The 27,670-nt window shown below is 35.9% G+C and overlaps 3 protein-coding genes across 3 annotated transcripts in view; all 3 read right to left on the bottom strand.

Annotated features, from left to right (window-relative positions):
- Positions 1 to 458: 458 nt before the first annotated feature.
- On the bottom strand, positions 459 to 26,374 carry LOC100892539. Its single transcript, XM_030996582.1, has 15 exons — positions 26,265 to 26,374; positions 25,642 to 25,968; positions 24,043 to 24,287; positions 23,213 to 23,333; positions 19,629 to 19,726; positions 19,109 to 19,292; positions 18,583 to 18,688; positions 13,839 to 13,928; positions 13,214 to 13,536; positions 12,275 to 12,519; positions 11,446 to 11,566; positions 10,469 to 10,566; positions 9,944 to 10,127; positions 9,469 to 9,578; positions 459 to 813 (listed from the first exon to the last, which is right to left on the bottom strand). Exons 2-14 carry the CDS (start codon positions 25,811 to 25,813, stop codon positions 9,469 to 9,471), a joined length of 2,097 nt encoding a protein of 698 aa, XP_030852442.1. The 5' UTR covers positions 25,814 to 25,968; positions 26,265 to 26,374; the 3' UTR covers positions 459 to 813.
- Positions 791 to 6,113, bottom strand: LOC100889547 (sulfotransferase family cytosolic 1B member 1). The gene is made up of 6 exons (XM_030996406.1): positions 5,834 to 6,113; positions 5,015 to 5,259; positions 3,893 to 4,013; positions 2,322 to 2,419; positions 1,798 to 1,981; positions 791 to 923 (listed from the first exon to the last, which is right to left on the bottom strand). Exons 1-6 carry the CDS (start codon positions 6,003 to 6,005, stop codon positions 814 to 816), a joined length of 930 nt encoding a protein of 309 aa, XP_030852266.1. The 5' UTR covers positions 6,006 to 6,113; the 3' UTR covers positions 791 to 813.
- LOC579055 (sorting nexin-30) overlaps positions 16,358 to 27,670 on the bottom strand; it is a 36,659-nt gene continuing 25,346 nt past the window's right edge. Inside the window, exon 12 of the transcript XR_004066168.1 lies at positions 16,358 to 17,408. The gene's annotated coding sequence lies outside the window, so the exon portion shown is untranslated. The remainder of the gene's footprint in view (positions 17,409 to 27,670) is intronic.

The raw sequence follows: 27,670 nt of genomic DNA, 5'->3' as shown, positions 1-27,670 counted from the left end.
TAATTCGTCCATACGCATTCAATAAGTTTAGAAACAAAGTAATTTGTTTTTATTCATTAACAACCGGAACATGCATCATTAATTAAGATAAGCATTTGGGGAAAAAGGTAATAAGGTCTGTGGAGGGCAAACACTATATTACATTAGACAAAAGGTAAACTCGAAGTTTGCGTTTAAGGAATTTAAGGTTGGTGCTTCATTAACCTCCGAATCCAAATCATTCCAAAATGAGGGTCCGGTTCAAATGATTGTTTTTAGGGCAAACACTTTCCGGATTGGGGAGAAATTAAAATTGTCCCCTTGTCTTGTGGAATAAAAGTGAATAACGTTGTTTATAGCGAACATGGGAGGGAATATTTTGGGCAAATTATCTTTACTTAGCTGATACATGAACATTCAGAGGAAATGGTATATTATAAATCAGATATTTTCAAAATACGATTTGCAAGAAATAAAAATTAGCCAGATTTATTAATCTTATTGCTCTCTTTTGGATCATGTAAATCGAATCGATTTTAGTTTTGAACAATTCCCCCACGCTAGCACCCCGTAATTTAAATATTGTAGAAACAGAGTTGAATATAATATTCTAAAGACATGAGATGGAAAATAAGATTTCAACTTATCGATTACAATTAAGTTCCTAGACAGCAGTTAGCATAAATAATTAATTTGAGTATTTCATGATAGTCTACCTTCAATATCCAATTCTACTACTTCGAATTTAAGCTTTTTCACCAGAGTCTGAGGTAGAATAGGTACCATGGTCATGAATAATGATAAAAATAGGAGATTATTTTGTTGCCCAAAGGCCTACTCAAAATCGAATTGTAAGTCGGTGTCAGACATTTTCTCCTTATAGACGCGGTCGAACTCTTCGTTCTCGCTCACCGTGAATCGGGTCTTCCAGCTCGCGATTACACCTGGGAAACACACAGAAATAGATGTGTAAAACAAAAATATCACATCAGCAAAATATTGATGAAATAAACCACTTTGTACCTCATGCGAAAGAATTCTATAACAGTCAACGACAGCTACGAGTATGTAACATGTTTCGATTTCAAACGACTTTATTTGTCTACCATACCATACCACTCCCTCCCCCCCCCCCCCTCACCTTTCTCTCTCTCTATCTCTCTCCCTCCCTCTCTCTTTCTCTCTCTCTCTCTCTATCTCTTTTCTCTCTCGATTTCTCTTTCTCTCCTCTCTCCTTCCCTTTCTCGCTCTTTCTCAAATTGCCCCAGGCGCGTACGCAGGATTTTTTCAAGGGGGGGGTTTTAACATTTATAAATCGGTCCGAAAATTTCGCAACGACTCAGCCAGCCGCTGAATAAGCGGGGGGGGGGGGTAAGAGGACACATTTTTTTTTTTTTTGGTCCCAAAAAAATCGCAACGACTCAGCCGACCGCTGAATAAGCGGGGGGGGGGGGGGGGGGGGGGGGGGGGGGGGGGGGGGGGTAAGAGGACACTTTTTTTTTTTTTTTTTGGTCTCGAAATTTGGAAATTTGACATATTGTTCCGTTGGGGGGGGGGTAAGGTCACCTTTTTTAGGTCGGCCATGGGAATAATTTTTTTTTTTTTTTTTTTTTAATAATTAAAAAAAAAAAAAAAAAAAAAAAAAAAAAAATCCAAAAGGGGGGGGGGGGGGGGGTTTTAGGTTTTTTTTAGGGGGGTTTACACACAAAAAAATTCCAAAGGGGGGGGGTTTAACCCCCCAAACCCCCCCCCCCCTGCGTACGCGCCTGAATTGCCCTATATCACACTTTCATTATCTGAATAAACGCAAAGGCCTACCTTTATTCATGTAGGAGTATGTCCCCATAGCTTTGACGAGTTCTACTTTCCCCTCTTCCTCGACCTTGTTATAAGTCTTCTTCATTTCATTGAACGAACTGTGTTTTACGATCTTCTCTACGGTATCCTCCGACAGAGGGCGCTCAAGAAATTTGGCAATAGATTCGATGGCGTCCCTTGGGCTCTGTCCAAGTAAATAATGACACAAAGTAAATATATTTGGGTATAATTAATCATTTTGAGAAAGGATATTTATCTTGTTGCATCATAAAAGAGGGATGATATTAAGCAGGGGTATGAGCTAGTATCTTGCAAATCTCTATTTTCAACATGTTCTTTACAGTCTAATAAGCCTTCTTGGTAATTGATGTTAATTTCATTTGGTCTTCACGTAATCAAACTAACGAGTACATTTATGGAGGATGAAACTGTTCTACAACTATAAAAGTATGTATATCAACGTAGTATAATATAAAAATCTACTGTTTTCAACACTGTTTATTATAGACTGATTATTTAATTACCTTTTTCATGTCTTCATATTTGATGAAGAATCTGTTTTCTTGATGACGTAGATTCCACGATGTCTTCACGTGATCAAACCATGACCCGTAGTTCCTAGCTGCAACAGAGATAATGAAGAGAAAATGCACAATCGCAAAGGCTTTCGAAAAATAAACTGAAGGGGCAATTTCAATGGACTTTTGTTAATTTATGGAAATCCTATTTGGACAATCTAATTTATCAGTGTATAGGGTTTACACATTTCAGTGGATGCAATCGACTTTGCCTGGGGCTGATTTTTAAAGTACTTGCAGTCGTGTTACAAAAAAAAACACTAAACATTAAAGATAAACTTGAGTTCTGGTAAAAAAAGAAAATGTATTCTCACAGAATCAAACGAAACTTACACTGAATGTTCAAGATTACAAATAAATGTCACGTGCCAAACAATTTTGGAAGAAAATGTATACTGGCTGAGTAATGAGCATATAAAGATAAGGAAATCACACCATTTGTGTAGTCCCATATACATCTTTCTGTGTACAGTGCTTGTTACTTTACCAAGACTGGGCCAAATTTATTATGATTTTGATGGCTCCAGAACCTTGCAGTGCACACCAATACTCACATGCTACATGATCATCTTTTTCTGATCCATTCCACACCTTCTCTTTCACAATGCAATCGCATTACCAGAACTCACCTTTATCTTTAATTTATTTGATTGAAATTCTTAATGAATGGCCTATTCATTTTCACCATTCAATTTCAGTATAGGCGATATTAAGTTCATGTCAAACATTGTATTGTTTTTCATTGTGAAATCTAAACCCGACTTTCTTCATAAATTTCTAATACATAAATACATAAACATGCTCAAAGCACTTTACATTTTAAAATAAAAACAGAATAATTATATGCTCTCCAAGTGCATTACACTCTAATCTATGCGTAATACGATTTTAAAAAATTCTCCACATATTTTGTGCTATGATTTGTTTGTGCTGACAATCATTTTCTTTTATGTTTGACGACTTGTCCAGCAGTTTTCTCAAGACCTCCGAGAAAGCAGCAATAGCATGACGTGCATTCATTATTTTTGACAACTGAAATTTTTTAACGAGTTTCATCTGTTTTGCTTAAGACACGAAGGAAACAAGCATTAATGAAGTTTGATACGTAATAATTATGTGACTTGTAGTCTATTGAACGAGATAATTTCGGGGCCTCATGCTATTATCCTCACAGTATCATTATGTTAATGGATATCGTGGTGGTTGAATACGGCTTACCATAATGGTAATGGGATATCGTGGTGGCTAAATACGGCTTACCATATTATGGTAATGGGATATCGTGGTGGTTGACCATAATAATGTTAGTGGAATAGAGCCTGTCATTATTATATTGGCTTTCTGGAAATACAGAAATATCATGTTTTAGGCCATTGGGGATGAATCGTTTAATGTGGGGGTGTTGTGTGTGTGTGTGTGTGTGCGTGTGCGTGTGTGTGTGTGTGTGTGTCTGTGGGCGTGTGCGTGTGTATGTGTGTGTGCGTGTGCGTGTGTGTGTGTGTGTGTGCGTTTCATACTTCCATCCATGAATTCCTTGAGGGCGCTCTGCCATCTAATGAAATCACCCATCTCAGTATTTCCTACGAAGCGATCGAGAGATGTAATCACATCTTTAGGGTTCCGTGCAACGTAGAGCACCTGGATATAACATTGTAAACAAATATTTATTACAAAGGGGAGCTATCAGTCACAAGAAGAATATTTTTAAGACACCAAATCATTGTCTTGAAACTTTTTAAAAATCACAGGGGATTTTCCTTTGAAGTGGAAATTCAAAGAAAATCACAAATAATTATGTCAACTAATGTATCACTAGAAACTGGTAAGCTAACAGATGGTCATCGTACAAGTGTTAGGTCAACTACATACACTATGAACATGACGGACATACACAGGATATGGGTTAGTTAACACTCAAAGAAACCAGACTTTCAAATTGAAAAGAAAACCCAGAATGATATTAAGGACGGCATTTGTTCCCTCTTGACACGCCGAACATACCGCGGTGTGTGCAGCCGAATATACAATGGCGTCTGATTTTGTTTACAAGCGACAGATTCCTTTATTTTTGTATCGCTGCATTTGTCATCAAAAAAAAAACATGCGCTGGGTTTAGAGTGAGGCAATAGATTATACATTTAGCCTGACGGTAGTGAAGTAAGAGAAAGAACTCAAGAGAAGATGAAAATACAGGCATTGAAAATGTGTAAGATGTCATGGGACATCGTCTGCTTGTGCAAATCATGTCCACCCTGTGATCTCACACATCTCAGCAGCGTTCGGAGAGCTCTTCAGGTGCTATGCCAGGGCTGTATTTAAGCGTTTTGTAATTTATAATAATCATTACTTCGAATGTTTTTATACGAATGCCTATTCTTATATGGTAAGGCCGAGAAGATAAATCAGTCGGGCGTTTTGTAGCTGAAATGATTGGATTAATTTTGGTCGTCTTGAAATGGTCGACTTAAATCAACTTATCGAGCTTCATTATATTAAAACTAATAACATCTAAACAAAACTAAATTTTGGATAGATCTTATTCAATCTAAAAAGAATATACATGGATAAATAGTTTGCGTAACTCTTTCTAGTTTTCATAAACAACACTTCTAAAAAGAGTTTAGGTGATAAATACTTACTTTAGCCTTCTTTTTATCGATGCCGGGTGGAAGATATTTAACAGGTAGATGTGTCGGTATAATACGAGGTGATGTAGCTCTTTCTATGATCTTATAGAAGGGTAGATGTCGTGTCTTCCCCTCATCGTAAGAATCTTTCTCGAAGTAGATCATCTCGATGTTGCCTTGCGTGGTCGTACGGTCGATCGTATCAGGATTACCATTGTTCAATATTAGATGAACGATCTCTGTTGCCCAGTGAGTTCCTGTGTGTATATCCACATAGAACACTTGAGACTCATACCAAGTAGCGTGTGTACAGGCTATTAAATGCAATATATAGACTGACTGAATTCTGCTTGGAAACACACACACACAAAACAATAATAATAATGCCAATAATAATGGTAAAGATGATGATGATGATGATGATGATGGTGATGATGATGATGATGATGATAATGGTTGTGGTGGTAATGGTGACGGTGGAGGTGGAGATAATGATAATGATGTTGATAATAACAGTAGTAATTTATTTAAACGAAGAAAGGATAAGGAAAAGGAAAAAGAAGAAGAAGAAGAAGAAGAAAAAGAAAAAGAAGAAGAAGAAGAAGAAGAAGAAGAAGAAGAAGAAGAAGAAGCAGAAGAAAACGAAGGAGAAGAAGAAGAAGGAGAAAAATAAGAAGAGAATATTGATAATGACAAGTAATACAATTTGATGCTTGGTCGAGTCAGACATGGCGAGTCGATCATTGCCGTTCATATATGCTTTTGGTTTTTGTAATCACACACTTTTATTTATGACTGTACATGTTTATAGAATAATTTGTTTTTACTCACCTGACTTTGAGTAGGTATTAATCCAGATATCATCCTCCCTGACATCGAATGTCTTCAAAGCCTCGATGCTAGACGGGATGACCAGGGCATTGAACTTCATTCCATCGTAGAAGACACTGCCATGTACTGAATGATCTATCCAATCATCACGACTAAAAGATGTTAGATCCATGGTCGTACTTTCTCAGATCTCTCGATTCTTATCTTTATATACTATTAATTTCAAAAGAGAATTCGTTTTTTTCCTTTCTTAATTAATTCTTATTTCGTTCTAATGTATGTCGTTTCCTTTTACAGACACATGTATTTTCTATATAGCATTCCGTTGTTATGCGAAACAGCCTGAAATAAAAAAAAATAAAAAAAGAATAAGTACATTATTATAAATAAGAGTATTGTGCACATTTTGATCGCAAACACGACTGTTCTCATTTGGGTGTTGTTTATAATCTTCCTATATATACTTTGTTCACAAGAAGCGGGGTTTGAGCTTTACAATGATGACAAAGCGTAAACATGCCTGTACCATGTTCGCAAGAAGCCTAGAAGAATCCATTTTTTTATTTTCAAGTGCAGTAATCTACACCAGTCCAAAATTATTAACTAATTATCATTATTGTATATTATTTACAAAAAAACACTTATACATATTCATGAAAATATATCTCATTACAACGACAAAATAATACCATTCAAATGTTATGACTGCAAAGATAAATTAATTTTATTGAATAAACCAAGTCAAAATGAAAAGTTAAAACAAATCAACTGGCCACCCAATCCGGATTAACATATATAAAAAGAAGGGAATAGTAATAGTATTAATAAAAAAACGTATAACGCCAAGTTTAAATAGCGTTTAATTAATACGATGTTTCTAAGCACCTGAAAGAATTAAAAGACAAAATGTATAGAGGAGAGAGAAAAGGAGAAAGAATATTTAAAATAACAGGCACATTAACAAAAAATTGCTTCTACGTTTGCCTCATAAGATTTTTTTTTAATAATTGTTGAAAGAACCCAAATTGGTTTCAATTCAGAACTTTATTTCAGACTCAGCTGTACACAAGGCGCAAGGCAGATTAAGGTCCATAACACATGTTCAGTGGCGGATCCAGCCGGCGGGAAGAGGGGGGGGGGGGCAATCCGTGTGAAAATATTAGTTGCGACTCAGCCACCGGTGAATAAGCGGGGGGGGGGGGGAGGAGGCTTTTTTTTTTTTGGTCCAATTTTTCAGGAAATATTTTGCGCCGACTCAGTCAGCCGGTGAATATAAATACAAATATTTTCGTATTTTTTTCACCTAATTCGTGAGAATCTTTTTTTTTTAATTCTTTTTTGTTGTTGACCCGTCAGCCCCCCCCCCCCCCCCGTGGATCCGCGCCTGCGTCAAGGGGGGGGGGGGGTGGGGTAGCCAAATCTTAATACAAAATTTAGTGCCGACTCAGCCGGCCGGTGAATAAGCGGGGGGTGGGGCGCTTTTGTTTTTTGTTTTATAAAGGTTAACTTTACGTTATTATCCTATTTTTTTATCGTTTTTTTGGGGGGGGGGGCTAGGGGGGGGCCGGGCAGGAATAATCGCTACATGGATCCGCCCATGCACATGTTAGTGATGTTACGTATGTATACAGGGAAAAGAGCGGAGTATAAACATGATGAGTATTGTATCAACTAATTTTACAAAGAGTACAACATACTAATCTATACTACGTATATAGTATACAATCTAAACTGTAACATATAACCTGTAGGCCTATATGTAAGATTGATAACAAATATAGCAATACTGAAAGCTCTAACTTTTTCATTTTAGAACCGATGTTTTCCTTCTAAAATCACCACAGCCAGCTGCCAGCATATACTATATCGACAGGCAAATTCACAGAATAATTATAACTATTATTATAAATCAATATAAACAAATATTACTGGAAACAAGAAAGAAGATAAAGACACAGTGATATTACCTTGGTAAGTCTTGTAAGTTGTAGTGATCCGATGAACCTATACTGATTTCAAACATGCACTGTTATTACGAAAGGCATGTAGGTATTTACTTGTACAAATTATGCTCGGTATTATACCGTTTATTATGTGCTATTACGTCCCGGCTTTGCACTTTGAACTTCAAATAATAGCCATCGGATATCGAGCTATGCACTGAGTTTGACCTCAAAATTTTTCACTTAAAAGTTATTAATGTCGATGCCCATGTCGTGCTGAGAAACTGTACATTATGCTAAGAATATCTTGCTTTGTACCTCTCTCGTGCACCTTGGTGTGAAATCTTGTAGATTAATGGGCTAAAATACAATAAACCACTTAGAATGAATAAAGTTATTTCTTGGGATGAGGTCTCCTTTCATTCAGTGAATCTATGATGCATCCACACGCAAATGCCTATTTTGCCAGCACGCCCCCCCCCCCTCCCAAAAAAAGTGAGAGATTTTTACCAGCCCCTCGAAAACTAACAAAAATGGCGGTCCAAAAACAAAATAATAATAATAATAATAATAATTTGAGCGAATTGTAAAAAAAATTTTTTTTTAAAGTCCCTCCATGGACTTTTGTGAAAGTAGACGACTTCATCTTTAACTACCTCCCTCCTCTCTATCTCCATCTCTCCCTCTTTTTTGTTTTGATTAAGCGTCCCCCCATCTGTCTCTTTCTCTCTCTCTCTCTCTTTCTCTCTATCTTTCTCTCTCTCTCTCTCTCTCTCTCTCCTCTCTCTACCTCTTTCTCTCTCCCATAATATCAAGCAACGTACCTCTTTTCTGTGTTTTTTATTTCTTATTCACATAAAAAAGCTAATAAATGTATAAAGATAATCTATACAACAAAGAAAGCAAAGAAACTAAACGAAATTTGCATAAAATATATATATTTATATGTATAGACCAGCTTTTCGGCGTGAAATCACTAGTATCCTAGCTATTAACGGCACGAGTTAAAGAGGACCAAATCACAAAAATGATAATAAATAATTGTAATACCATCACAGCGTTCAAGTTCAAATTGTATTTGTTCCACATTCTACAACAACATAATACAGACATATAAAATAAAAATTATTTATATATACATTTAGTATGAGCAGATTAATAAAGAATGCAAGGAACCTATTTAAAAGCAGTGCTTGTATAGTATAGGATCCTGATAAAAATAGACATTGTAGATGGAAACATCGTAGCAGGGGGCATTTAAACCCAATGGAATATGGAAATTTGTATACAAATGCATTAGCATCAATACCTATAGTCACGTTGTCAAAATGTGTAGTCTTCCGAGCACTTCAGTAAGCAATTAAAGCACCGTTGAACGAAACATCAAGTGTATCTATGCAGTAATTTATTCAAGAATATAATTACATGAAATGGCAAGCTTTATTTAGATTACTTGGAGAAAACCAGAAAGATAAATGTTACTCAGTTTCCCGAGTAACATGAAATTTGAAGAGTCCAGAATTTAGAATTGGACCGTATATAACAGGCCGCCCATGAAGAAAACGTGAATTAGATTAGATAGTACACTGAGAAAATCACATAGCAAATGTAATTCGTCCATACGCATTCAATAAGTTTAGAAACAAAGTAATTTGTAACATTAACATTAACATTATTTTGTTGCCCAGAGGCCTACTCAAAATCGAATTGTAAGTCGGTGTCAGCCATTTTCTCCTTATAGACGCGGTCGAACTCTTCGTTCTCGCTCACCGTGAATCGGGTCTTCCAGCTCGCGATTACACCTGGGAAACACACAAAAATAGAAATGTAAAACAAAAAATATCACATCAGCAAAATATTGATGAAATAAACCACTTTGTACCTCATGCGAAAGAATTCTATAACAGTCAACGACAGCTACGAGTATGTAACATGTTTCGATTTCAAACGACTTTATTTTTCTACCATACCATACCACTCCCTCCCCCCCCCTCACCTTTCTCTCTCTCTCTCTCTCTCTCTCTCTCCCTCCCTCTCTCTTTCTCTCTCTCTCTCTCTCTCTTTTCTCTCTCGATTTCTCTTTCTCCCCTATCTCCTTCCCTTTCTCGCTCTTTCTCAAATTGCCCTATATCACACTTCCATCATCTGAATAAACGCAAAGGCCCACCTTTATTCATGTAGGAGTATGTCCCCATAGCTTTGACGAGTTCTACTTTCCCCTCTTCCTCGACCTTGTTATAAGTCTTCTTCATTTCATTGAACGAACTGTGTTTTACGATCTTCTCTACGGTATCCTCCGACAGAGGGCGCCCAAGAAATTCGGCAATAGATTCGATGGCGTCCCTTGAGCTCTGTCCAAGTAAATAATGACCCAAAGTAAATATATTTGGGTATAATTAGTCATTTTGAGAAAGGATATTGATCTTGTTGCATCATAAAAGAGGGATGATATTAAGCAGGGGTATGAGTATCTTGCAAATCTCTATTTTCAACATGCTCTTTACAGTCTAATAAGCCTTCTTGGTAATTGATGTTAATTTCATTTGGTCTTCACGTAATCAAACTAACGAGTACATTTATGGAGGAAGAAACTGCTCTACAACTTACTATAAAAGTATGTATATCAACGTAGTGTAATATAAAAAATCTACTGTTTTCAACACTGTTTATTATAGACTGATTATTTAATTACCTTTTTCATGTCTTCATATTTGATGAAGAATCTGTTTTCTTGATGACGTAGATTCCACGATGTCTTCACGTGATCAAACCATGACCCATAATTCCTAGCTGCAACAGAGATAGTGAAGAGAAAATACCCAATCGCAAAGGCTTTCGAAAAATAAACTGAAGGGGCAATTTCAATAGACTTTTGTTAATTTATGGAAATCCTGTTCGGAAAATCGAATTTCTATCAATGTAGTGTTTAAATATTTCAGTGGATGGTGATCAATGCAATCGGCATTGCCTAAGGATGAATTCTGAAGTTCTTGCAGTCGTGTTACAAAAAAAACCTAAACATTAATTTATTAAATTGAAATTCTTTATGAATGGCCTATTCACTTTGACTATTTAATTTCACTATAGGCGATATTAAGTTCATGTCAAATATTGTATTGTTTTTTCATTGCGAGATATGAAAACCGACATTCATCATACATTTCTAATTTGCATAATACGATGAACATTTCGAACAGTTTTCTCAAGACTTCCAAGAATGCAACAATAGCGTGACCTGCATTCATTATTTTGGACAACTGAAATGCCTTAACGAATTTCATCTGTTTTGCTTAAGGCACGAAGGGAAGAAGCATTAATGAAATTTGATACGTATAATAATGTGGCTTGTACAGTCTATTGAACGAGATAATCAAGGTCTCTTGGTATTATTCTCATATTATGGTAATGGGATATCACGATGTATGAATACGGCTTACCATATAATGGTAATAGGATATCGTGGTGGTTGAATATTATGGCCTATATATAATGGTAATGGAATAGAGGCCCTGTCATTATTATGTTAGCCTTGTGGAAGGTGATCAAAAATACAGAAATATCATGTTTTATGCCATCGGAGAATGAATCGTTTTATTTGTGGGTGTGGTGTGTATGTGTATGTACGTGTGCACGCGCGCGCGCGTGTGTGTGTGTGTGTGTGTTTCATACTTCCGTCCATGAATTCCTTGAGGGCACCCTGCCATCTAATGAAATCACCCATCTCAGTATTTCCTACGAATCGATCGAGAGATGTAATCACATCTTTAGGGTTCCGTGCAACGTAGAGCACCTGGATATAACATTGTAAACAAATATGGAGTATAAAAATAATTAAGGGGAGCTATCACTCACAAGAAGGATATTTTTAAAGACATAAAATCATTATCTATTTTAAAAAATCATAGGGGAATTCTCTTTGATTACAAAGTCAAGTCCCAATGATTACATCTTTCTATTTCGGACCAGTATAAGACAGTTAAGAATGTTACATTAAATATACGAATGCCTACTCTAATATGGTTTGAGTTTGAGTTTGAGTTTGAAGTTTATTATCCAAACAAAAATTACATCAATATAACAATCAAATGTGAATGGTTAACATTGAAAGGATAAATGGGACCACAAAATAGCATTTAATGCTAATCGTGTCTGGTACCACTAACACACAAAAGTATCACAGCAATGAATGAGAATGTAATGAATAAATATGAATAACTATTGTATACATGGTAAACAAGATAACTATGGTAAACAAGATTAATCAGCAAGGCGTTTTGTAGCTGAAATGATTCGATTTATTTTGGTCGTTTTTAAATGGTTGACTTAAATTAATTTATCGAGCTTCATTATATTAAAACTAATAACATCTAAACAAAACAGAAATATTTGATAGATCTTATTCAATCTAAAAAAAACTACTCAGATAAATAGTTTGCATAACTGTTTCTAGTTTTAATAAACACCACTTCTAAAAAGAGTTTAAGTGATTAATACTTACTTTAGCCTTCTTGTTATCAATGCCGGGTGGAAGATATTTAACAGGTAGATGTGTCTGTATAATACGAGGTGATGTAGCTCTTTCTATGATCTTATAGAAGGGTAGATGTCGTGTCTTTCCCTCATCGTAAGAATCTTTCTCGAAGTAGATCATCTCGATGTTGCCTTGCGTGGTCGTACGGTCGATCGTCTCAGGATTACCATTGTTCAATATTAGATGCACGATCTCTGATGCCCAGTGAGTTCCTGTGGTTAAGTTTGTAGATGCATCATTATAGGTAATACAAAGTTTTGGTATGGGGTCATGAATTTGGAAGCATATGCGATTTTCAAATGTTCAATTATCGTTGTCGCGGTTGAAATCGAGTCTAAAGTGATGAAATTGTAAATAATAAACCCTTTATGTTGTATAGCTCCCTCCCAAGACTGATATTACCTCAGCTTTAAAACAATGTTTCTTGACTACAATCGACCGATCTGCTATTCCAGTTTCAGAACTGCATATTCTGAGATTTTCATGGTCGCAGCTACCATTGAATGGCCTAAGGCGTTATTTGAATTATTTGAAATTTACCGGGAGCATCAGTAAATTTTAGATTATTCAATTTCTTGAAAGCAGAAGTGTTTTAGGGGCTAAATTGTCTAGTGCACATCCACAGGGCATCCAAATATATCAGGGTTCGATTATGCTTATATACGTCGTTAACAAAAACATAATATAGCACGATTGCAAAGACTCGGAACGGTCAGGGCAATTTCGAAACCCGATCAACTGTTTGCCTATACAGAAATCATTTGGATTACGTAATACTTTATGGTTTGTAATGTACGCACATTTTAAAGGAGTTAGGCAAGGCTATACTCTAATGTTGATTTCTTGACATGAGTATTTTCGATATTAGTCACTAATTATTGAATACTTGTGTTGGATTATACTCACCTGACTTTGAGTAGGTATTAATCCAGATATCATCCTCCCTTACATCGAATGTCTTCAAAGCCTCGAGGCTAGACGGGATGACCAGGGCATTGAACTTCACTCCATCGTAGAAAACACTGCCATGTACTGAATGATCTACCCAATCTTCACGACTATATGATGATAGATCCATGGTCGAACTATCTCTACCCCTCCTATCACTCCAGCCTTCACCTTTTCCCTCTAGCCAGGCTCTCTCCAAGTTCCTTTCCTCTTCCTTAAATAGCCCCTTGCCTTCAAGTTTGGATGGTTCCTTCAAAACAAAGCTCGTACAGTTCTTCGACCTACACTGAAATGGGAAAATAGAATATGATCACCATCATCAGAAGTCTTTAGGGGTTACATTTATAGGAAACTGACATTAACACTCTTATCGAGACCTATGCTGATGCTACCTTTACCATCGAAGGAGATCATTATATACATGCTCATGAATGTTTTCATGTTCATGTTTTCTATTTCATAAGATATTCATGTTTCGAGCTGAGGCTAAAATAGCAATTAACAAAATATAATGCTCCTAGTAATGGTAAATCATGCAATTAAACCGACTAGTATATACTATGAATCAAAACATAAAACTCACCGGTATGATAGTGTATACAGGCTAGCAGTAAATGTTTCCAGGTCTACTCGTGGAGCTGCACTCTGAAGCACGAGGGTAAACAATCCATGTCAAAGTGGTTTTGAGCTGTGGCCCTTGATACTCATACAATAAAGAGAGAATATTGATTTTGCTAACAAACAGAAAGATAAGGGTTGACCAACTACCGGGTCAGTATATTATCGGCTCTTTCCATAACACATCGCAGGGCGACACAATCACTGTGTATGTCAAGCTGATAGAGTGAGCGGACTCTAGCCTCCACAAACGGGGAAATATAATTTATATGTGTACATCTGCAGCTGCACCTATTTATGACAAAGTACGTGTACTCTCATTGTAACCAGGAAATAGAGATATCCATGAACTCTTCATAATGAGATTTTTTAAACGGGCCTTGAAGCATGAAACAATGCTCACTGTCGGAAAGAGGGGAAAGAGAGAGAGAGAGAGAGAGAAGAGAGAGAGAGAGATAGAGAGAGAGAGAGAGAGAAAGAGAGAGAGAAAGAGAGAGAGAGAGAGAGAGAAAGAGAGAGAGAGAGAGAGAGGGCAGAGAAACAGAGCAAAACAAAATGAGTAAAATCTGATAACTAATAAGGGAGTTATGTTTGTTTTTCAAAGTATGAACACTTATGGAACAATTAAAATCACTACACAATTTTTCAATTCAGTTTGTGACGTCTTGCCTCACTATTTATCAATTGCTTTATATATTTTGTCCCATTAATTTCCCTTTTTATCCTTCAAATCTTGATTTCCCCATGCCTTTGCCCGGGTTATTATGATTCGTATCATTTTTTTTTTATAGTAAACTTCATTCATATACATGAAAATTTCATAACACATATATATAAAACAATTATGTAAACAAGAAAATCAACAAGTGGTATAGTTTCTCGAGTATTGACAAATTAACAATGAAAATTGTAGCTTGTATAATACAGTGAAAATAGTATTCTAACAAAATAATTATATGACATTTCGATATTGATGTTCTGAACAAAGTAACAAAATAAATTTTAAAAAATGGGTGGGATGTTAAAACTCGCCTCAGTATTTATGATTTTTTTTTTAAATATACTTACAGAAGAGATCAATTATATTTTCATTCTCAAGTTTCATAATGCTTACACATTTCTCTTCATCGCTATAAGATCTTTAAACTGTCCAGATATTTCAGCCATTTTATTGAGAAATACCCCCTTACAGTACAATCCATTATGGTATGAAATTCATCCGCAATGGTTTATCAAAATTCACATTTTTCGCAATGACGTCACAAAGGCATGAGTGAGTTCCCAATTTGTCTTGTGATTTTCAAGATTTTTCATGTCATTAAAAATTCATATCTTTCTTAATAGTTATTCGATTTTGCTCAAACTTCTTTTGATTTGTTTGTTTGCTTCTATTCTGCTTCTATTGAAAGTAAGTTATTTTTGGAATGGAATTGACATGAAGTGGTATATCACTGCGTTGCTGCCTGACATACAATTATGAACACAAAATGGTCTATTAAAGCCTGTCTGCACTAACTTGGCCAGGAGGGATTAGACCTCCCTGCATGGTCACTGACAGGTGGTTTTCTTAATAAAATCAGCTCTCAATCAACATTAGAAAAAGGGGACCGTGGGGGACCAACATTCATCGCTTTGCATTGGCTTTGTTATAGAGGGCGCAAGTAGCTACAAGTTGTGCAGACAGGTAACCCCTAAAGACTTCTGATGATGGTGATCATATTCTATTTTCCCAGGCCTGCCCGACATAGCAACAAATAATGCATCCTGGATTCCGAGCATTGTACTTCATTCATGAATAACAGGTTAATGGGATAACTCGGCACAAGGTACCCGGGACCTTTTTGGACCCTTTTTGGGGGGTTGGGCCCCCCCCCCCTGGCGCTCAAGGGGGGGGGGGGGGGGGTAGTGAGCACATTTTTTTTTTTTTGGTCCTCGAAATTTTTTTCATTTGCACTCCCCCCCCCCCCCCCCCCTTGAGCGCCAGGGGGGGCCCAACCCCCCAAAAAGGTAAAAATCACGTGATTTTACATGATTTTTTTCTCAAGGGGGGGGGATGGGCCCCCCCCCCCCCCCCTGGATCCGCCACTGTCACCACCACCACCACCATTATCATCACCACCACCACCATTATCATCACCATCATCACCATCACCACCACAATCATCATCACCACCACCACCATTATCATCATCATCATCATTATCATCACCACCATCATCATCATCACCATCACCATCATCATCACCACCACAATCATCATCATCACCACCACCACCATTATCATCACCATCATCATCATCACCACCACCATCATCACCACCACAATCATCATTATCACCACCACCACCATTATCATTACCATCATCATAATCTCTATCACCTGCATCATCATCGTTATGACTGTTAAAAGTGTATTACTCTTTTTCTATTATCAAACACAAATTTGTTTAGATACTGGTAAAATAAACTACAATCAAACTAAAATTACAATAATCCTGTAAATATTTATTTACCCAGATTTACATGTGGCACATATCTATGTCATATCAAAGTTCGTCCCTAAAACCAAGATTGCAAGGTCTTGTAATGACTTGACAAAATGCGTACACGCACCCAAATTGCTCTTTTTCAAAGAAAAAAGAAAAAACAAGAGACGAAAATAAGGAACTTTATGAGACTTCCCTGATAGGTGAAAGCTTCTACAGAGACTAATCTACTTTGAAGTTAAATTTTGAAATATAGGAAAGTAAATGAAAAGAGATCAGTGTTTCAAAAAGTGAAAGAAGTAAAGAACATAAAATAATTATGGGTAAATATATGATGAAGTCTTAGGAGGTATAACATCATAAAAATACAACACAATAATGTAATTATTGAGCAATCCTTGATATAAATTGCCTTTAGAATGAACCTTGGTGCACGTCAACAAAGTGACAATCCAGCGTAACAAACTTAAGCCCTACCTCATAAAACTTGTCATCAGAAAGAATTACAATCAGTGATAAGCTTCCGAAATGATACAATTGAATTTGGTGTTAATAAATTTGTTATATTGGACAGGATAGGGAAGAGGTCACTATGAAGAGTGCTTTCTTAAACGGGCAGTAACTTCAAATTTCAGTGATCAATCATTATGACAGTAACAAGGAATTTTCAGATCAGTGTTTACTCTTGAACCGCATGCAATCTATTAGTATTGAGCAGGAGGTTCTTTGTCTCAAAAGTGTATCTGTTACATTTCCCTCCGTTGTGTACTTTATGAACAGTCAAAACTTTTAGATATTTTCTCTTACTGTATAATTGTACATAAATGTACTCTTAAATTCTAAGATATACCACACAAAAGTCAAAGCAATATTACAATGATTTTCAATAGGCCATACATCTTATAAGTAATTGACATTGTTTCTTTTCTAATTTACCTTGTAGCTCATGACGTCTATGGCTGAGTTAATAAAGTCATTTCAAAATATTACATTTAACCCCTACTGCAGTGCCTACCAATGCAGTTTTATTTCAATTATACATTACCAACCTTGAAAATAATTAATTTTGAAGTATAATCACAGACTACCATGGTCACATATCCTAATCCTTCACCTTCATTATACTTCACTCAAACATATGCGGTACATATTTTGCACGAATGAGAATAAATTAAATAAATTAAATTTTCGCCAATGTTTAGATATTTCTGTAACAAAGATATAAATCTTATATTGTATACCTGGAGAAAAACCAGAAAGATAAATGTTACTCAGTTTCCCGAGTGACATGAAAATTTGAAGAGTCCAGAATTTAGAATTGGACCGTGTTTAATGTTTAACAGGTCGCCTATGAAGAAAACGCGAATTAGATTAGATAGTACACTGAGAAAATTACATAGCAAATGTAACAAAGTAATTTGTTTTTATTCATTAATAACCGGAACATGCATCATTAATTAAGATAAGTATTTGGGGAAAAAGGTAATAAGGTCTGTGGAGGGCAAACACTATATTACATTAGACATAAGAATTTAAAAGGTAAACTCGAAGTTTGCGTTTAAGGAATTTAAGGTTGGTGCTTCATTAACCTCTGTATCCAAATCATTCCAAAAAGAGGGTCCGGTACAAATGATTGTTTTTAGGGCAAACACTTTCCGGATTGGGGAGAAATTAAAATTGTCCCCTTGTCTTGTGGAATAAGAGTGAATTACGCTGTTTATAGCGAACATGGGATGGAATATATCGGGCAAATTATCTTTACTTAGCTGATACATGAACATTCCGAGGAAATGGTGTACTATAAATCAGATATTTTCAAAATACGATTTGCAAGAAATAAAACGTTAATGTGTGTCTGAAAATCAGCCAGATGTATTAATCTTATTGCTCTCTTTTGGATCATGTTAATCTAATCCATTTTAATTTTAACACAATTTCCCCACGCTAGCACCCCGTAATTTAAATATGGTAGTAACAGGGTTGAATATAATATTCTAAAGACATGAGATGGAAAAAAACGATTTCAACTTATCGATTACAATTAAGTTCCTAGACAGCAGTTAGCATAAATAATAAATTTGAGTATTCCATGATAGTTTACAGTCAATATCCAATTTGACTACTCCGAATTTAAGCTTTTTCACCAGAGTCTGATGTAGAATAGGTACCATGCTCATGAATAATGATAAAAATAGGAGATTATTTTGACGACCAAAGGCCTACTCAAAATCGAATTGTAAGTCGGTGTCAGCCATTTTCTCCTTATAGACGCGGTCGAACTCTTCGTTCTCGCTCACTGTGAACCGGGTCTTCCAGCTCGCGATTACACCTGGGAAATACACAAAATAGATGTGTAAAACAAAAAAATATCACATCATCAAAATATTGAAGAAATAAACCATTATAAACCTCCCGTGAAAGGATTTTTTTAGCTGTCACTGAAATAATAGTCTCAAACGACAGCTACGAGTATTTCACTTATTATGTTTCAATTCGAAACGACTTTATTTTTCTACCATTACCCCCTCCCCCTCTCTCTCCCCTCTCCCCTCCCCTCTCTCTCTCTCTCTCTCTCTCTCTTTCTCTTTCTCTCTATCTCGATCAATCTATTTTCTCTCTCGTGGCTTTTCTCTCTCGATTTCTCCCCCCCCCCTCTCTCTCTCTCTCTCTCTCTCTTTCTCTCCTTCACTATCTCGTTCTTTCTCAAATTGCCTTATATCACACTTTTATCCTCTGGATAAACGCATACCTTTATTCATATAGGCGTATTTCCCCATAGCTTTGACGAGTTCTACTTTCCCCTCTTCCTCGACCTTGGTATAAGTCTTCTTCATTTCTTTGAACGAACTGTATTTTACGATCTTCTCTAAGATATCCTCCGAGAGAGGGCGTGCGAGAAAATTGGCAATAGATTCGATAGCGTCCCATGGGTTCTGTCCAGTAAATAATGACCAAAAAAACAAATATATTTGGGTATAATTGATCATTTTGAGAAAGGATATTGATTTTGTTGCATCATAAAAGAGGGATGATATAAAGCAAGGGTATGAGTATTTTGCAAATCTCTATTTTTCAACATTTTCTTTACAGTCTAATAAAACTTCTTGGTAATTGATGTTAATTTCATTTGGTCTTCGCTAATCAAAGTAACGAGTACATTTATGGAGGATGAAACAGTTCTACAACTATAAAAGTATATGTATATCAACGTAGTATATAGAAATCTACTGTTTTCAACACTGTTTATTATAGACTGATTATTTAATTACCTTTTTCATGTCTTCATATTTGATGAAGAATCTGTTTTCTTGATGACGTAGATTCCACGATATCTTCACGTGATCAAACCATGACCCATAACTCCTTGCTGCAACAGAGATAGTGAAGAGAAAATAAACAAGAGTAAATAATATTAACAGAAAGGCAGTTTGGCTTCCGCCCCAACCATTCATGCGAAACTGCCCTGCTTTGTATGGTAGATTTATGGGCCCAAAACGTGGACAAAGGCAACTTAAACGGTGTTGCGTATATTGATATGAGGAAGGCATTCGATGCAGTGAATCACTCAACTCTATTAATGAAGTTAAAAAACGTTGGTTGCACGGATAGAGCCATAAAATGGTTTCGGTCCTATCTAGGAGGCAGGAGCCAGTTTGTGTCTATTAAAGGTAAAAAGTCATCAACGAGAACAATTAATTACGGTGTACCCCAAGGTTCTGTCTTAGCGCCATTGTTATTCTCGATATTTATTAATGACTTGCCCACTAGTATTCATAGTGCGGACATGTTTTTATTTGCAGATGACGCGACCATGTCGGTACAAGGCAAAACATTATCTGAGATCCAAACGAAACTAAATCTTGCTTTAGATGAAGTGTATTCGTGGACGCAAAAAAATAAACTTCTATTGAATACTACTAAAACAAAGGTAATGGTTATTGGGTCGAAGCAAAAGTTACAGACGCTAAACGAAAATAATTTAAATGTGCGTATAAAGACAACACCGATTGAATGTGTGACACAGTACAAATGCCTCGGTGTTATAGTAGACAGCAATCTCTTATTTTCGAAGCATGTCGAAAAAGTAGCTTTACAAATGAAACAGAAATTAGGTATTCTAAGAAGACTCAAAGGCACGTTCAATAAACATTATCTGAGTATGATATACTGGGGCTATATTCTACCTCATGCTATGTACTGCTGCACTGTGTGGACAAATAGATCCCTGCATAATTATAAAACTATAAATAAATTACATAAACGAGCAGCATATATTATATCTGGATGTTCGTGGTCAACTCCTTCACACGAGGTTTTATTACAACTTAATTGGTCAACACTTGAGGCATTGTATTCAAGAGCAATGGGGATTATGGCATTTAAATGTGTTCACCATCTTGCACCTGCCTTATTGGCAAACAAATTTATTTTACATGATGATGTAGCACAACGCATGACACGTAATTCCCATCAACTTAAGCTGGAATCCAATAGGTGCAATACAGAATTCTTTAAGCGCTCCTTTGTAAACTCTGCAATAACACTCTGGAATAATCTACCCATAGAAACCAGGTTCTCCCCCAATCTGAACGTATTCAAAAGCAATTTATCACACTGAGTCTGGAACGCTCTTGTTCATTGCCGTGCAATATGAATGCTGCAATCTCCTTTAACATTTTATTTTAATTAGCACACACCAATAATGAATCTTGCTTACTTATTTTATCAATATGCTAAACAACATTATCATTGATGTTTTTTTTTTTTTTTTTTAAACCTCAATCAAGGAATCTTTGAAATTGTATTTCATGTACTTAAGCAATACCATGTTATGAATTGATTATGATACTAACATATGCATGTTATTATATTTATGTGCATAATATGTCAACTATTTGTTTTTATAATTAATAGTTTAAAGTATTAAATGGGAAAGTATTAATAGTATATATGGTATAACGTAATGGTGACGGCAAACTTTTTTAACATTGAAATATATTGCATAATTTGTTTTGATATTTATACCATACTTTGTTTTAACTTTAACCTAATACTATGTGTTATTGCGTACAAATGTCAACTACATGTATATATATATATATATTTTAATTGTGGGTTTTTGTTGTTGTTTGTTTACAATAGTTTTAATTATAAACTGGGAAAGTATTTAATTGTATACATTTTATAATTACTCAATGGTGACGGTAAACTTTTTTTAACATTGAAATATTCGCAACAATTTTATAAATATCTATAGCATACCTTATCTTAATTTGAACTTCGTATACTATGAAATGTACTGTATCGCCTTTTTATTGCATGTCCGAATTATCTCTCATATTATAATGTGCATTTATTGTTGTTTTGATTGACATTATTATTGAACCATGTATGTTGTAAAGGGCCCTGATGAAAACCAGCTCATGCTGATCGGGCTACCCTTTTTAAAGATGTGAAATAAATAAATAAATAAATAAATAAAAAACAATCTCAAAGGCTTTCGAAAAATCAACTGAAGGGGCTATTTCAATAGACTTTTGTTAATTTATGGAAATCCTATTCGGACAATCGATCAGTGTAGTGTTTACACATTACAGTGGATGGTAACCAATGCAATATTGACTTTGCCTGAGGCTGAATTCTGTAGTACCGTTGCAGTCGTGTTACAAATAAAAACTAAAAATTAAAATTCTCTATAAATGGCCTATTTATTCAATTTCACTATTGGCGCTATTAAGTTCATGTCAAATCAGGGTATGTGAGTTAAAACACCTCCCTGGTCAAATATTGAATTGTTTTTCATTACGAAATCTGAAACCGACTTTCTTCATACAATTTATTATATGTTATGCATATAATACGTTTAACATTTTGTGCTATGATTTGTTTGTGATGACATTTTCTTTTATACTCTTTTATACAATTTTCTCAAACTTCCAAGAAAGCAACATTAGCGTGACCTGCATTCATTAAAGTTTAGACAACTGAAATGTCTTAACGAGGTTCATCTGTTTTGCTTAAATTATGTAAACTATTAAAGATCTTATTCATTCTCTAACTGATCAACCTAAACCGTATCAGAACTGGAGTTGGCCGTACACAATATTTCCTACATAAAATTGGAGCTGAATCATCACCAAACTGCGCCTGTGGAGAGATCCAATCTATGGATCATGTCATTGATGTCTGTCCGATCTACAAATCCCCCCACGGCGCTTCCGGACTTTGTGAGCTCGATGATGAGACAATCTGTTAGCTTAATAAGGATCTTCCTATCTAGATGATGTACTCCCTGATATACTTTGCACGAACGAACGAACGAAGGTCTCATAGTATTATCCTCACAGCACCATTATAGTAATGGGATATCGTGGTGGTTGAATACGGCTTAAACATAGTGGTAACGGGATATCACTGTGGTTGAATACGGCATACCATATAATAGTAATGGGATATCGTGGTGGTTGAATACGGCTTACTACGTAATGATAATGGGATATCGTGGTGGTTGAATACGGCTTACCATCATGATGGTTGAATACGGCATACCATATAATAGTAATGGGATATCGTGGTGGTTGAATACGGCTTACCATATAATGGTAATGGGATATCATGGTGGTTGAATACGGCATACCATATAATAGTAATGGGATATCGTGGTGGTTGATTATGGACAACCATATAGTATTAGTGGAATAAAGCCTGTCATTATTATGTTAGCCTTGTGGAAGGTGATCAAAAATACCGAAAAACATCATATTTTATGCCACCGGGGAATGAATCGTTTGATTAGGGCATGTGGTATGTATGTACGTGTGTGGGCGTGGGCGCGCGTGCGCGTGTTTCATACTTCCGTCCATGAATTCCTTGAGAGCGCCTTGCCACCTAATGAAATCACCCATCTTAGTATTTCCTACGAATCGACCGAGAGATGTAATCACATCTTTAGGGTTCCGAGCAACATAGATCACCTGGATATAAAATTGTAAACAAATATGGAGTATACACAATAAATATTAAGGTAAGCTATCGCTCACAGGTAGGATATTTTTAAAGACACAAAATCATTATCTATAAAACTTAATAAAAAATAATAGGGGAATTCCCTTAAATTACAAAGTCAAGTCCCAATGATTACATCTTTCTATTTCGGCCCAATATAAGACAGTTAAGAATGTTACATTGAATATACGAATGCCTATTCTATTATGGTTTGATTTTGAAGTTTATTATCCAAACAAAAATTACATCAATATAACAATCAAATGTGAATGGTTAACATTGAAAGGATAAATGGGACCGGAAAATAGCATTTAATGCTTATCGTGTCTGGTACCACTAACACACAAAAGTATCACAGCAATGAATGAGAATGTAATGAATAAGTATGAATAACTATTGTATACATGGTAAACAAGATAACTATGGTAAACAAGATTAATCAACAGGGCGTTTTGTAGCTGAAATGATTCGATTTATTTTGGTCGTTTTTAAATGGTTGACTTAAATCTATTTATCCAGCTTCATTATATTAAAACTAATAACATCTAAACAAAAACAGAAATATTGGATAGATCTTATTCAATCTAAAAAGAAAATACTCAGATAAATAGTTTGCATAACTGTTTTTAGATTTAATAAACAACACTTCTAAAAAGAATTTAAGTGATTAATACTTACTTTAGCCTTCTTGTTATCAATGCCGGGTGGAAGATATTTAACAGGTAGATGTGTCTGTATAATACGAGGTGACGGAGCTCTTTCTATGATTTTATAGAAGGGTAGATGTCGTGTCTTTCCCTCATCGTAAGAATCTTTCTCGAAGTAGATCATCTCGATATTGCCTTGAGTGGTCGTTCGGTCGATCGTCTCAGGATTACCATTGTTCAATATTAGATGAACGATCTCTGATGCCCAGTGAGTTCCTGTGGTTAAGTTTGTAGATGCATCATTATAGGTAATACAAAGTTTTGGTATTGAGTCATGAATATGGTTCAAATGAACATATTAGAAGCATATGCGATTTTCAAATATTTAATTATCGTTGTCGCGGTTGAAATCGAATCTAAAGTGATGAAATTGTAAATAATAAATCCTTTATGTTGTATAGCTCCCTCCCAAGACTGATATTACCTTAGCTTTAAAACAATGCTTCTTGACTACAATTGACCGATCTGCTATTCCAGTTTCAGAACTGCATATTCTGAGATTTTCATGGTCGCAGCTACCATTGAATGGCCTAAGGCGTTATTTGAATTATTTGAAATTTACCGGGAGCACCGGTAAATTTTAGATTATTCAATTTCTTGAAAGCAGAAGTGTTTAAGGGGCTAAATTGTCTAGTGCACATTCACAGGGGCATCCAAATCCAAATATATCAGGGTTCGATTATGCTTATATACGTTGTTAACAAAAACATAATATAGCACGATCAACTGATCATTTGGATTACGTAATACTTTATGGTTTGTAATGTACGCACATTTTAAAGGTACTTGTTCCTTTTGCAGGCCAAAAAATTGAAAAGGTTAAACTCCAATGGCATTTGAAAGATAATACTAATTTAGAACTCCCCTTAAAAGAATGTGGCTTGAAAATGTCTTTAAGTGGGAAAATAATGACTATTAGTTGTTAAATCGACTTAGGAGCTATAGAGCCAATAAGTAATAGTCTTGATTTTCAGACCATTGTACCGCATGGTCGTACGTGTTATGCTGCGCAAAGATTCAATCAGTTTAATTTTGGCCATTATAAGAAGTGTGTTATTGTAGTAGACAAATCCTTTACAGCTCATTTTATGTATGTTATTACCAAAGAAGAAGAAAAAGCCAGTCAGTCACTCAATACTGACAATAGTGTCTGACAGTGAAGTCTAGCAAGTAAACGGGTTTTCTTGCATAATTTGAATATAAGGACACTGCTAACGTTTAGATTTCACAGATAGGACATACATGACATATTCATAATTCCTGCAAAGTTCTACAGAATTTGAGGTTGGCTGCAAACGGGACATAGTACCTTTTAACAAAGCCATAATTATATAGCACGATTTGCAAAGACTCATATCAAATCTAGTCAGGACAATTTCGATACCCTATCAACTGTTTGCCTATATAGAAAGCATGGCTTTAGGTCGCATTGCGTAATACTTTATTGTTTGTAATGTACGCACATTTTGACGGAGTTAGGCAAGGCTATTGATATACTCTAAGGTTGATTTCTCCACAGTATTTTCGATAGCATTCACTTTATTGAATACTTGTGTTGGATTATACTCACCTGACTTTGAGTAGGTATTAATCCAGATATCATCCTCCCTGACATCGAATGTCTTCAAAGCCTCGAGGCTAGACGGGATGACCAGGGCGTTGAACTTCACTCCATCGTAGAAGACACTGCCATGTACTGAATGATCTACCCAATCATCACCACTATATGATGATAGATCCATGGTCGTACTATCTCTACCCCTCCTATCACTCCAGCCTTCACCTTTTCTCTCTCGCTACCTCTCTCGAAGTTCCTTTCCTCTTTTTAAACAGCCCCTTGCCTTCAAGTTTGGATAGTTCCTTCAAAACAAAGCTCGTATAATTACAGGCCTTTGACCTTTATTGAAATGGGAAAATAGAATATGATCACCATCATCAGAAGTCTTATAGGAAACTGACATTAACACTCTTATCGAGACCTATGATGATGCTACCTTTACCATCGAAGGAGATCATTATATACATGCTCATGACTGTTTTCATGTTCATGTTTTCTATTTCATAAGATATTCATGTTTCGAGCTGAGACTTTAATAGCAATTAACAAAATATAATGCTCCTAGTAATGGTAAATCATGCAAACCGACTGGTATATATATACTAGTATACTATGAATCAAAACACAAAACTCACCGGTATGTGTATAAAGGCTAGCAGTAAATGTTCTAGGTCTACTCGTGGAGCTGCACTCTGAAACACGAGGGTAAACAATCCATGTCGAATCGGTTATTAACAAAGTGGTTTTGAGCTCTAAGACAAATTGTGGCCCTTGATACTCATAAAATAAAGAGAGAATATTGATTTTGCTAGATCTAATAATCAGAAAGTTACGGGTTGACCTACTGCCGGGCCAGTTTAACACATCGCAAGGCGACACAATTAAATTAAGCCTACACTATCTATCTGATTATGAGCGGACTAAACGAGAAACGAGCGCTACACGTATTTATGACAAAGTGTAATCTCATTGAAAATAATATCCCTAGTGTTATTCGTTTGCCTCGCAATGACTAGCGATATTATTTTCGATACTACATCCGCGTGAGTAGTACATTTAGCATTATTGTACTCATGGCAATGTAACGGGAAATATATCCATGCATGACCACTTCATAATGAGATTGTTTAAACGGGCCTTGAAGCATGAAAACAAAGCTCGCGATCGGAGAGAGGGGAAGAGAGAGGGAGAGAGAAATAGAGAGAGAGGGAGAGAGAGAGAGACGAAGTGACTTATATGCTTTAGTGCCCTTTTCCTGACATCTTCAACAACAATAATTATAACTGGCCGAACTGCATGGGGAAAATTAAATATCGGGCTTTCCCGCCAGAATATCTCTGTGAATCCCCCCCCCCCCCCACACACACACACACCCCTCTCTCTCTCTCTCTCTCTCTCTCTCTCTCTCTTTCTCTCTCTCTCTCTCTCTCTCTCTTTCTCTCTCGCTCTCTTTCTCTGTCTTTCTGCATATATCACATAAATCTTTATCACTGATGCTCTCACTCATACTATATCTCCCCAAACTTTATACCATCCCGTATAAGCGTTCGGACTGAAAAAGTATTCAATGCAATTATGTTTGATGGATAAACCAGTATAGCTGTCCTTTTTGGACTTCATGTAATACGTTTCTATCGATCAATCAATTAGTCTACTTTGGCGAGATGAAGACAAAAAAAGAAGGAAAAAAGATCACGCACTGCCTGGGTAATGAACCCGATAACTTCCAGTTATCATTACGAAGCGATCGCCTGGCCACTAGGCTAGTCTAACTCACTGCTAATATCCAAGTATTTTCTTAATGTCAATACTGCATGTCTGTGGTCATCGAGTCTGAAAGGTCACGGTAAATTTAGTTATTAAAAAAAAATGGCATTTTGATAATCTTCCTAATTATTCAGAGAGTTACTTGTTTCTGTTACAACTAGAGAGAGATGATAGAAATCTAATTTTGTTTTATATTTTTTATTCTAAAAAAGATATTCAAAAAGATATTGGCAAGACAATATCGTGGACTAAAATGAAAACTTGTAAAAAATAG

The sequence above is a fragment of the Strongylocentrotus purpuratus genome, unplaced genomic scaffold, assembly GCF_000002235.5.
Source record: "Strongylocentrotus purpuratus isolate Spur 01 unplaced genomic scaffold, Spur_5.0 spur5_scaffold_3, whole genome shotgun sequence".
NCBI classification, from domain to species: Eukaryota; Metazoa; Echinodermata; class Echinoidea; order Camarodonta; family Strongylocentrotidae; genus Strongylocentrotus; species Strongylocentrotus purpuratus.
Note: the sequence above shows the minus strand (reverse complement) of the source record. Positions and strands in the feature narration are given on the sequence as shown.

Bases quoted from the DNA above. Each gene is read 5' to 3' on its own strand.
- LOC100889547 (XM_030996406.1), bottom strand. From the start codon at position 6,005: ATGGATCTAACATCTTTTAGTCGTGATGATTGGATAGATCATTCAGTA. The intron at 4,014-5,014 runs GTAAGTATTTAT...TGTTATATCCAG, and splicing joins TCGATAAAAAGAAGGCTAAA to GTGCTCTACGTTGCACGGAA. The intron at 2,420-3,892 runs GTATGAAACGCA...TCTCTGTTGCAG, and splicing joins CAAGGAATTCATGGATGGAA to CTAGGAACTACGGGTCATGG.
- LOC100892539 (XM_030996582.1), bottom strand. From the start codon at position 25,813: ATGGATCTATCATCATATAGTGGTGATGATTGGGTAGATCATTCAGTA. The intron at 23,334-24,042 runs GTAAGTATTAAT...TTTTATATCCAG, and splicing joins TTGATAACAAGAAGGCTAAA to GTGATCTATGTTGCTCGGAA. The intron at 12,520-13,213 runs GTGAGTATAATC...ACTTAACCACAG, and splicing joins TAATACCTACTCAAAGTCAG to GAACTCACTGGGCATCAGAG.